The sequence below is a fragment of the Seriola aureovittata genome, chromosome 1, assembly GCF_021018895.1.
Source record: "Seriola aureovittata isolate HTS-2021-v1 ecotype China chromosome 1, ASM2101889v1, whole genome shotgun sequence".
NCBI lineage: Eukaryota > Metazoa > Chordata > Actinopteri > Carangiformes > Carangidae > Seriola > Seriola aureovittata.
Window position 1 is genome coordinate 4,385,310 of NC_079364.1, and position 12,537 is coordinate 4,397,846.

Sequence of the window (12,537 nt, forward strand, 5' to 3'; positions counted from 1 at the left end):
TGGAAAAGTAAATAAAGAGTTTTGGGACACTCACCATGTTTTTTGCAAAGCTCTGCTGGCAGGCTGGAAACAGCTGTAAAAAGACGAGGAGAGGACTGGAAGCGGACTGGCTGTAGCCGCGCAAAGCACCAAGTGCAAAGCTTTTCTATGGCTCCGTGGGAAAGAGCGGAGTTTGCGTCAGTGCAGAGCAAGGTGCCCTTCGCGTGACATTTTCTTGATAATAGGAGTTTGATAAATCATTGGCCTTGGATTCGGATTTTTAAAGGGACAACCGAAGCCAAAGACGACGGGGGCGCGTGTGCGTGCGTTCTGATTACGCACGGTGCATGCGTGAGCGCTGGACGGAACTCTTTCAAAGCTGATTAATACACTTGTCTCTAGGGATGTGTAGGATGCTCTCACACACACACACACACACACACACACACACACACACACACACACACACACACACACACACACACACACACACACACACACACACACACACATCACACAACACAGGTCGTTAGGGTTAAAGATTTCCGGGTTTAGGCGAATACTGGAGAGGATCTCACTGCTACATCACAGTGCACGCGGGTGTAAATTATAGGTAGCCTATTTGCACTGTGCTGAGTCGTGTTTCTCTGGTACAGTTACAATTACAGTAACCACTCCTGGAAAGAGGTATCTGCCGTCCACATGATTCTTGGTCTCATAGAAAAACTTTGTTCTTTCCGTCATCGACATTTAGGCCTAAAAATGCAGAAAGTAGACAAAAGAGAAAGTTAGACTTTAAAAGTGACTATTTCAATGATTATATATAGAAGACAAGGCTGGCGTTATTTATGTATTAATATTAGGTTATAGTAAGCTACACAGACATACCATGACGCATACTTAATTGTAGGAAGTTGTAGAAGTAAAATTGATTGTTAAAAACGAGGTGCTAAAAATGGTCTGAACTATAAATAGTTTTTCCACTTGGCGGGTTTTACGCACAGCGCGCTACAGGATCTATACGTTCCTTTGTGCGTCACTGAAAGGAGCGATGATCAAGTTTAAAAAAAAAAAGAAAAAAAGAAAAAAGAAAAGGGGGCTAGGTCCTTGTATGGCTACTCATTTGTTCAGGTCTTACGCAAGAAGGAGGCCTTTTTTTCTGAAATCACGTGTGTCAGGAGGAACCGGAGCCAACCACTGGAGCCTGGACTGGAAGCAGTGACAGTGGAGGGGGGAAAAAAGGTGGCATACTGTAGAATCTGAAACACTGCATTGCGCATACTATTGTCCAAGTCTCACTTTAAACCCGCAATTCACACGCAAGACCTGCCTGTAGTGACTTATCCCAATACTAAACAGACACACGCGGCCTCGTTTGTCTCATCAATTAAAGAGAACTTGTTGATTATAAACAGTTGTGTCTTCAGGCCTCCAAACATTAGACCATCACACTGTCAGTGAGCGGTTCAAGGGCTGAAGTCAAAACACACACAAGCACACACAGACTATAGTCTATAAACACTCACACATACGCATACTAGGCTACCACAGGGGCGGGAAATTGATTTCGTTGCCTATAAAATGTTTGATTCTGACACTTTATGGCAACATTGAAATGTTTTTGCTTGATAAAGTGAAACAGCTCGGGCCCTCTCGTCTGACTGACTCTCTACAACTGGTTTTACACTGGACGCTAATCTCACACCTGACAGTCCCATTATAAATGTGGTAACAAAATTAACCAGTTAGGCGTGTGCGTTGTTGCCTAGCAACCACGTTGTTTAGCTAGGTCTTGTTTGAGGACAAGCGATAAAGCCAGGCGGGACATAGGCCTGTAGGACAGATAATAATAATAATAATTTATTAAATAAAATACAATAATAATAATTATTATTATCATAATAAAATTGCCCGGCAGAATGTGTATTTTTTTAATAATACACTGGCCTATTTAATTGATGTTTTCGTCTTAATAGAAATCATTAGGCAAATTTTACATGTATTCAGTCATGTGAAAGGCCTACTAGCTATAAGGCGAGAGAACTGCCCAACATTAAAGAGCTACATCGTTTAAAAATATATATATTTTTATCATATTTTAACATAATTTGCACACACCCAAACCCTGAAGGAAAACCCCCACAGGCCTGTGTTTTAATAAACTAACAAACTACAATAACTCTTAATCCTCTTTAGCGCCTTTCTACGGAATCATTGAAATCATGTGGCCTGCTGGATGCCCTGTGTCTAACCTGTGCTACTTTCACGACAGCTGAGCAGGTTTGAGGCAGTCTCCCTGCTGGCATCAGTGTGGTTACACCGGGACACTGAGTCCCTCACAGGGCCGCTCACTCATTATGCGCGCTGCGCTCTCTCCGCTTGTAAATCTCCGTCCGCTGCAGATAAGAGGCAGAGGCGGCCGCTGCCTTGACTTTAATTACATTGTCAACAGAGAATAATTGTAATTGATTTCTGCTCCTCTTCCAGACTCTGCTGAACACACGGACTGACAGTGTTACACACGCACACACAGGTGCACACACGCGCGCACGCACGTACGCACGTCATGCCAAGTCTCCTAGTTTTGATTCTCACGAGAAGCAGCAGAACAGCTGCAGAGCTTTGCACACATGCAGCAAAACACAGGCCACAGGAAAGAGCTTCAATTGGTTTCTTCACTTTATTATTTTTTAAAGGCTTTTAAACGTTTTTGCAAAAGGCTCGTCTTTAGAGAACCACCTTCACAGACCGCCTGTGCTTGATTTGACTAAACATTTGTCTCAAATTCCGGTTTTTATTTGGAGTTGAACTAACCGCCTCGCGGATGGGGTTTCTGGGTGTCTCCTCGTGCTCGTTAATTACGTGGAGCTCGTGTAATTAATTGATCACTCCCACTGTTGCCTGACTGATAAGAAACCGCATCCATCTGAGGCGCCTGGAAAGCAGTGATTCAGAGGAGGAGGTCATCCAGAGGCCCACGGCTCCCCTCATCATCATCATCATCATCATCATCATCATCATCATCATCATCATCATCAGTCCTGGGTGACAGAGGCCTCACTTTATAATTCGTGTTTGGCCTTTTTCTTGATTCAGGTCGCAATTAGGTTTCCTAAAGGTGTTCAGGGTGTAGGCCAGTAAGGGGCCACCCCAAAGAAACACCCTAAACAACCTAAAAATAAGCGTTTGAATCTTTTGAGGAGGTTATAAGTAAAGTGAAACAAAATGCAGCAAAGATTTTTGACTTTTTATATGATAAATAACAATATGTTTCCTTCTGAATGAGCCCGGAGACACAAAATTGACTCTTTCACTACGTGCCTCAAAAACATGACACAAATAACATCATCAAGGTATCTAGTTAAAGACAGCTTATATCAAATACTACAAAATTAAAAAATCAGTTTCAGCTTTAAAACTGTTTTCTGTTATGTGACAGAACATGTCATCATGCTTGTTTATTTAGCAAACAGCACAGCAGAGAGAAATGTCTGCGTAGATTCATCTCAGGTAGAAAATGAAACTTGGAAAAATTCATTGGACTTTGGTTGAAGAGCCGATAGGACAGCTCACATCTTTTCCTGCCTGTTCTTTTGAGCATACATGATATTTTGTGTTGTATATATGCAGACTGGACTGTACTGATATAACAGAGGCAGTAGAAATACATGAGAAGAGGTGACTGTCAACTCGTGTGAGACAGGCAGCCAGCTCCTCTCTGCTCCTCCTCCTCTTCCTCCTCCTCCTCTGCCTCACAGGGGGCGACACTTCTCTCACAGTCCAGGCTTCATCATCTCAGGCAGAGAAGGAAGGAAAAAATCTTTAATTGTAAGCAGAGTTGCTCAATGAAGTATGTAAAGAGGCTTCAGTCAGCCATTTTTTTTAAGCTTAAATTCATTTTGCACTGTCCCAGTAAACTCATGGAAGATGGATGACGCCCGTGGCGAGATCTCACACAGCTCAAAGTGGGACAATAAGGAGGAGAATTAAGAGAAATACTTGGCAAAAGTACAAAATCTCTTTAACAAAGAGCTGGCAGCCGATTCCTCTTCATGTTTTTTTCCTTTTATTGGACATTTTGATCAGGCAGGGATGCATGTGAGTATCGGTGCATGATGAGAGCGGTCTAAACCACTTCCTGTCAGTGCGGTTTTTCAGGTCTAAAGACATTAAAGGTTAAGACTGGATTTAAAAAGGAAACGTTTTTAGACTTATAGGTTTCATTTAATTGTTGTTTCAACAGGACTGACTGTATTTCAGTGTGTAGCTGGGACCTGCTTCAGACTGAAATAGAGTCAGTGGACTGCCCTTGAAACAAGGATCATATGTAACCTAGAAATGTAAAAACTTTACTTTTCATTTGACCTGCAGATCACCAAAATAAGAGCTTTCTGCAGTTTAATTGTGTTACCATATTCTTAATAGATGAAGCTCACACGCAGGAAATCTCACTCAACATTGTGTTTTTTATTCCAAGGCACAGAAACAATTCTAACATTTCAATCATCAAAATCAAGTGTTTAATTTAATCTTACTCCCACATTTTGTGAATACATCATGTCAATAAAAAAAAGTGGGCTGTATGTTCTGAATGTGGTACTGCATGATGGCCAACGTTATTGCAGGCTGTAAGTCTGCTTCCTGTCTCGAAGGTCAAAGGTGACCAACAGCGAGCGAGGATCCTTCTTGTTTTTACGCACCGTTATCTTTCCACGGAGCTCCTCCCCTAATGAAGACAGCAAAGAGAGAGTTTGTTTTACATTGGAGACCGGCAATCACTTCACTGGTCACAAATATGTCATTTATATTTTAAGAAAAACCTCAGTGATATCATGAAACAGCTAGACACTAGGTTTTAGTAAGTGTAACTCAAACAGGACTAAGTAGAGCATTTGTCGGGAACTATCTTCAGCTGCGGATTAATACACATTTGTAGAGCTAATGCGGGAGTGTACATTGTGTTGACACATTTATGGTAATGAAAGAACATGTCAAAAAACAAAAAAACAAAACGACAGTGAACTGACAAATTATTTAAACATGTATGTAAACTTATTCACGTTTCCCCATTCACTTTTATCCCAGTGGGTGGATTTCGTTTTTGTTCCCCTTAGAGAAAGTTTAAGCAAATAAAACTGCTCTTCATTCACTCCCCCTGATATCCAAGACCATAATTTCTCCGTCTTTATATCAGAAAAACATCAAAAGGCAGAAAACAATTTCACCGAGTCAGACATCGATCAGCGTGTTCGTAAAGAAAGGGAAATGAATAACTGCTCATAAAAGGAAATCTTCCCGATGCCCTGCAGCAGCACAGTGCTGCTGAGCTCAGGCCTCTGCAGCATGAGCGGAGACGCACTGGCGCTTATAGAAATGATGATGTGTGTAAAGGGGACGTGGTTTAATGTATGTTAATAAGCAGGATTGTGTGTGAGTGTGTATGTGTATGAGCAGACCTGCTGAAACCTCCAGATGGCGGCGAGGAGGAAGCGCGTTTACAGTACGACGCACGAGCGACTGGGAGGCCGGGAGAAGACGCTGATGATTATGACGCATAACCATTCTGATTAACTTCACGTTTGATTGCTGGAGGTAAACGAATGTTTATCCAAATGGCAAACAAGCATCCTCTCACCCCCCTCACTCCACCTCCTCCACCTCCCCCTCTCTGAGCGCCACACGCTCCTCATCGCTGGAGGTTAGAGGAGGACGAGGAGGGAGGAAAATGCTGACTGTGGCGCTGTCTCTAGCGAAGTGTCCGCCATCACTGCTGCTGTCACGTCTCACTCGTTACCATGCCAACGCCACTGTCATGGAGTCCGCTGCTGGCTCTGGGTCTGTCACTCCACTGCAGAAACGGCTGGAGCATTTACGCTGTGGGTGTTTTTCCAACCGCAAGAACCAGAAGATAACAACTGAACAAGAGCTGAAGTCTAAAGGAACATCTGTACATTTTCACATCTGGCTGCTGAACAGAAAGTGCTCTTGTTGGTGAGGTGCCAGACTCACCAACAAGCATAGGTGGAAATTTTACAAACAGCATAGTAAACTGCAAAATTCATAATGTTACAAAGTCCTTTACAGCATTTAAAGCCAACAAGTGACCAAACCAAAGACATGCAAACAAGCAAACAACAAACAAACAGAGCACAGCTGCACTCTCCAGCCTGAGTAAACCACTCTACAGTCCTAACAGAAAAATGAGCATGATCCCCTTTAGTGCTGGTTCTGGACATCGGGACTGTTAAGACGGATCTCAGGCTGTGATCCACCTCGAGGAATTAGCAAACCCTATGATATAACTAGGAGCCACGGCCTTCAGGGTAATCAGAAACACACTATTCAGTGTAAATGTGACCCGTCCCGCCCCCTAGGTCATGTTTGTCTATGTCTCATATTATCCATTCACTGTTTCCTGCTTTATTTGTAATACTCGTCCTTCCTCTCATTTCAGATCATTCACTTCCTGCCCTTGCGTGTTTCCCGCCTGAGTGACCGCCTGCTCCGCCCTGATTTGTTTCACCTGTCCCTCATTACCCTTCCCCTCCCTTGTGGATTTAATCTGTCTCAGTGCCAGTTTGTCTTTGTACCGCATGTCAAACCTTCCAGCTTTTTTCCCCAGTGTGCTTCCGGTTTCACTGATCTCTGCCGCTTTACCTGGACCTCACCTTCATCTTAGCTCCGCCTTCGCCCCCGACTGACCTCCTGTGTGCTGAACTGCTTGCAGGTAAAGGCCTGTTTGTTTCAGTTGTTACAGTAAAGGTACTAAACTATATCAATTGACCTTCCTTCCTAACTCTAGTGAGGAGCCTTGCTGCTGCATTAAATAAGTTGAGGTGGGAAATGGATTTAAAGTTACAGTTAATTTAACAGATTTAATGACTTTTTCCAAGATCAGCAGAAGAAAGTTAAAAAGAAAGTTAAGTTAAGTTTCTTAACAGTTCCAATGTCCAGAATCAGGACTGAAGGGGGTCAAGCTCGGGCGTTGGAAGTTTTTCTTTGGGCTGTGCTTCATTAATGCTGGCGCCTTCAGATGACAGAAACCACAGTGAGATTTGTGGCTCTCGTATATCTAGTAAAACACTGTGTGTACACTGACCAGAAGCTTTTTACTGTAGCCAACGGACAGAAATGTTGCGCAGCCAGAAAAATGACGTCGCCTCTTACAAAAAACTAAAAAGACACTGTTCTGTCCCCACACTCCATCACCAACTTAATGAACTGAGTCAGTGGTCAACACCATGGAGGCAAGACGACCCAACTGCAACAGAAAAGGTCAATAACACACACAAGTCTGGTTTGTGTTTATCGTGTGGCTAACACTGGTGATCTCAGTGTAAAGGGTGATGTGTCGCCTGTCTGCATCTGACTTATAGGATTCTGACTGAAGACTCAGATCTCTGCAATCTAAACCTGAAAAACAGAAATCCACTGGGATCAGCTGGTAGTTTCAGTTCCTCTTCCTTCAGGCATCTCTCCTCCCAGATTTCAGGTGGCGCTCAACCTCATGCAGATCTCCCGAAAGTAGCCAACGCAAAAAACCAAACAGCATCTACAGTGGCTTCAGACCCCTTCACTTTTTGCTTACCTTGTTTTAAATAAATAAAATTGCCACTTTTACTCATTAATTTCCACTCAATATCCGATAGTGAGGAAGTGAAAACATGTTTTTGGTAAATGAAAGCTTTCAGTTTTAGATTTTTATTAAATTTGCAGAAATTTCTGTGGCATTATGGGTTCCTGAGTGTAGATTAAGGGGAAATATGGCAATTTCATCCATTTAAAATAATATTATATTTATAACACAATATTGTGAATTTCCAGATACATTTCCATTAATGTCAATGAAAACAAAACAAACAAAAACTTTGCTTTCACTCATTTTATAGGAAATGACACAAGGAGCCTCAATTCCTCACTAGCTGTAGTCTGGTTAGAGCAACAGAGCTCATGGGAGGCAGCGGGTGGCTGCAGTCAAACCAATGAAGTTCAAAGAAATAATTGCTTGACCTTTGGTAACCTTTTGTTAAAACAGAACTGACAGAGAAAAAGGGGTTTGGGACAAAAGACGAAAAAAAAAAACTGCGACCAATGCTCCAACTCCTCCCTCATGTTTCCGATTAAACTATTGAAACATACAAGCAACGACGGAGTGTCTGTTCCGTCGTGGTGCGACTGCAGCAGCTCGGCTGTAATCAGTCAGACCAACCTCCCCGTGGAAGAGGGCCACGGTGCCTTCAGTAAACTGGCCACTCAGATGCTGGGAGAAAGAGTTAACCATGTGTGGAAATGAGTCGGGGAACGGAGCCGGGCTTTCACCACAGTGTCGTACATCAACATGCCAGTGTCATTAAGCACAAGCAGGCCCACAGAAACAGCCCATCTCAGCCCAGCGCAGTCTTTCTCCATGAAATTACACTGGAAATACACGGCTCGCATTAGTGATTCATTTAAACTGTTGTCATTTACATTTTAACCACTTGGCTCACACTCACTACAGTGTCTGCAGCTCCATACAGCGAGAGCAAGAGTAGAGTAAGCTGCAGTGCTTCAATACTACGACTCATCATTTTCAGTTTTCACAGAAAATGCCCACAGAGAGGACTGGTCCGACCTGATCTTTACCTGGACTTTATGTCCTTATGAAAGCAAAGCTTGGGGAATCTATGGAGTTGAAAAACATTTCTCCTGAGTGGCGACTTGTGATAATCAAATTTTCAACTAGATTTTTAATAATTAACGTGAATACGGACACATTCCCAAAGGTTTAAAAAAACAACTAATTTGTATAATGACCCCACAGCAGTGGACTACTCTCATACAGAACTGCTGACTTCCACGCTGCAGTGACGCTCTCCCTCTATTCTCAGGCCTCTCCTGCTCAGTGCAGAGCTAAGAAGCAGAGCTGATGGGTTGTATATCCCCAGCACCACCGCAAACACAAAAACCAAGCCGTCGTTTGAATTATAGCCCTGAAGAACTTGAAGTTTGGCTCGGCCGCTGCTGTTGGACAGCTCAAGGACCTTCAGAGTTCAGACGAGCGGGGGGAAGCGTGGAGGGGTAGAGGTGTTTAAACTGTGTCTGGATGGATGAGGGCGGGGGGGGGGGGAAGACGAGATTAAGAAGAAGGTATAACACAACTCGGAACAGAGGAGGTGAGTCATGAAAGTGGGTGGGAACAAAGACCACCTGACCGTCCAATGAAAGCCCCGACAAGGACGCACGCCCATGTTTCAGCTGCTCTGAGCGGCCCTCTGCGCAGGTAACCAGGGCACCGCCTCACCTCGACGACCAAGGGACGAAAAAAAAGTGTGACCTCCTTTCTCCGACGAACATTAAGTAGGTAAAACTGTGAAAAAGGAACCTCCTCTTCAATACCGGAGCTACACAAACACACCGGAGCATGACAAATGATTCGCTGTTTAATTTATTACGCTGCCAGGCGGGAGGATTTGCAGGGATGTTTTGTTCCAGCCGGCTGCGTGCATTCTCCCTCTTCCACCGGCACCTCCCACAGAAGCGCAGCCACAGAGTTAATTACTGCTGCACTCGTACAAACACATCAAATAGGATTCGGTCTCTGCCACAATAAATCACCACAGACAGACTCTGTATTAAAACAAACCACTGGATGTTTATGCCTGGTCCTCACTACAGCCAATCAGAGCTGAAGGTGCTTCTCAGTCAACACCCAGGAGGAGAGGCCGCTGTGTGTGTGTGTGTGTGTGTGTGTGTGTGTGGTGTGTGTGTGTGTGCGTGCGTGCGTGTATGTGCGTGCGTGTGTGTGTGTGTGTGTGTGTGTGTGTGAGAGAGAGAGAGTTTTGTCATCTTCAAGGTGACTTTAGGAAGTTTTTTATAATAGCCAGAGGGAAGTTTAGTATAGAAGTATGCAACATCTCTTGTGAGTTTGAGTGCGTAAAGGAGCAGTGTGTGTTGTAAAGTACACCATAGGAGCATAGCAGGCAGCCGGTGAATGCTGTTAAAAACTCCATTTCTGGTTTACGGCCCCTGGAGGAGGCTCGGGACCGTCAGGGTGCCAGGGTAGAGCGAGCACATCAATAACTTGCTGCTCACTCTCTCTCAACCCTGCCTTTATTTTCTTCTTCCCTTAAACTTTTTTTTCTGCTCAAACTGCTCGGTTCACACACACACAGCACACTGCCAGACTGATGGAGCTTTATCGACTCCACGTTAGTTTAAGCTCAGCTAGATCAGAACGGGCTGGTTCTGAGCTCAGGCTGTGAACGTGTGTGTGTGTGTGTGTGTGTGTGTGTGTGTGTGTGTGTGTCTTGGTTAATGCTGTCACATGTCACTATGCTCCCAGGTTACCCCCGAGAGCCCAGATACTCCCTGCTGACAGTAAAATCAGGCACAAGGTTAAAAAAGACAGAGAGAGAGGAAAGGAGAAATTGTTACGTCTAAAACTAAAGTCTGGTGGCCTCTAGAGGCAGCCATGTTTATTACACAGCACAAACTGCAAACTAATGATTTTGTAGGGGTTCATGGGGCTGTTGAAACTTCTCGACAAATTATCCCAATCTTCCTGTGGATTAAGTAAAATCCATCCATCCATTACCTGTACCCACATAACCCAAACCTACGGCAGCACTCATTGGCCGAGAGGTGGAGTACATCTACACAAGTCACCAGTCTGTCACTATCGCCCTTCACACGTATATTTGCACCCACCAGTAATTTAGTGTTTGCAATTCATCTGACCTGAGTGTGAGAGGAAACCAAAGGACCGGGAGGAAACGCATATAAACACAGAGAGGAAATACAAACTCTGCAAGCCGGTGGATTTTTAGCCTTAAGGTGGAGTGCTCAAAATGGGTTCATCTTCATGGGAGCATGAAGCATAAGGTGCTCAGTAAATGCCATGACAATCTGCAGAGAAAAGTTCAGCGGGGCTGGAAACTATAATTCATCCTTTGGGAACTTACTGGTATTCATTCAGTTTATCTTGAACACTGAATAAAAAACTAAAAAAACAAAACTGTTACACATTTACCCCCGAAAAGAACAAAATACACTTAAAACCGAATAAGGGGGCAAATCGGGTTTTCCAGGTTTAGCACTGTGGCATGTGTATGTACATACAGTACATGCAGGTGACAAGGCAAAGGAAAAAAATAACAGTAACCACCACAAGCTGCGAGAAAATTGCTTCACTGCTCCGATTAACAGCATTGTTCTAAAAGATATTTCCTCCTCGTTGTTATGGTGATGACGGAGAAAAAGCACAAACACACTGGTCCAAAACCCCTTAGAAGTTTTCAACTGGGTTCCACTGCTCTGAGACGTGAGAAGGCCAAAGCATCAAAGCATATGATTCATTTTCATCTCCTGTATATCTACGCATGTGTGTCTGTGAATACACACACACACACACACACACACACACACACACACACACACACACACACACACACACACACACACACACACACACACACACACACACACAGGTGTGAGCAAAGTGAAATTCTGCACCAGATCGTCTCATGAAATCTGTCTTTGTTTGGCTCTGCAGTTTCCTACCTCTGCTCACTGTTAACATAATGTGGCCCTCAGCTCTCACATTCTGCTGCATTTATCTGACTCAGTGGAGCGCGAAGCCTGCGATAGCGTTTGAGCGGCGTCAGAGCTTTCGACGTTCTTATCGTCCTGGCTGCCGCCAACGGGGGCTGAGCACGCCTAAGGGCCGCTGGACATCAAGCGCTTCCGTCCCTCTGCAGGTCATTTATTACAGTGGACTCCATCAGATATCTGGTCAGCGAGCGGACAGCTGGCCCCCGAGGCTCATCCATCCTCACGTCAGCGGACACATCTGCGATTCCCATTATGATAACGCAAACAGGGGGCCAGAGCTTACAGTGGTAATAAATACAGGACCATTCTCAAAACCACCAACACAAAAAACTATAAGTTTGCCACAATCAAAGATTCATAACAACAGCATCATACACAGATTACTCCTGTATTTAGTTAATGAAAGCTCTAACATCTGGTGATCTAAAGACCCAGGCTAAGAGACGTCCTTCCTGGGACAACAGATGAAGACGAAGACCAGAAAGCTCTCTCAGGTGAAAAGGCACTAACTTTTGGGACTCAGTAATGTTGGCTACACGGTCATATCTATGTAAAGTTTGCTAACATTAGCCGAGTGTATTAAACCGAAAAAAAAGGTGCTTTTTAATTATTAGCTGCATTAACTTATCAGGTGTGAGAGGACTCAGTTTCTTTCCTTTAAAAGTTAGATGGCATAAAGTTCAACGTGTCTGCAGAACAGAACCGCTAACAGTGAAATATATCAATATCAGAACAACGCTGTTGTGATATTCATATTTTCACATATGTCATGTCTTTGGAGCATAATATTTCTATGGGAGATTCATAGGTGTTGGACTCATTACAGTGTGAAAGTAGCATGCAGGTAACTCAGTGAAGACATGGATGCACATATGGTTCTCGTGCGTGCAGTCATGTATTTGGGCCGGATCCACTCAGACCCTCGCAGATGTCGATACAAACCCTGTTTGATTGCATTTTTATTGT

At 43.9% G+C, this 12,537-nt stretch overlaps 1 protein-coding gene across 2 annotated transcripts in view; it reads right to left on the minus strand.

Moving 5' to 3' along the window:
- Nucleotides 1-4,425: 4,425 nt before the first annotated feature.
- Nucleotides 4,426-12,537, minus strand: part of prmt3 (protein arginine methyltransferase 3) — a 53,505-nt gene continuing 45,393 nt past the window's right edge. For both annotated transcript variants that reach the window (XM_056383396.1, XM_056383404.1), the window contains one exon: nucleotides 4,426-4,705. In XM_056383396.1, the coding sequence (XP_056239371.1) occupies nucleotides 4,596-4,705 (110 nt within the window). In that variant the 3' untranslated portion in view covers nucleotides 4,426-4,595. The remainder of the gene's footprint in view (nucleotides 4,706-12,537) is intronic.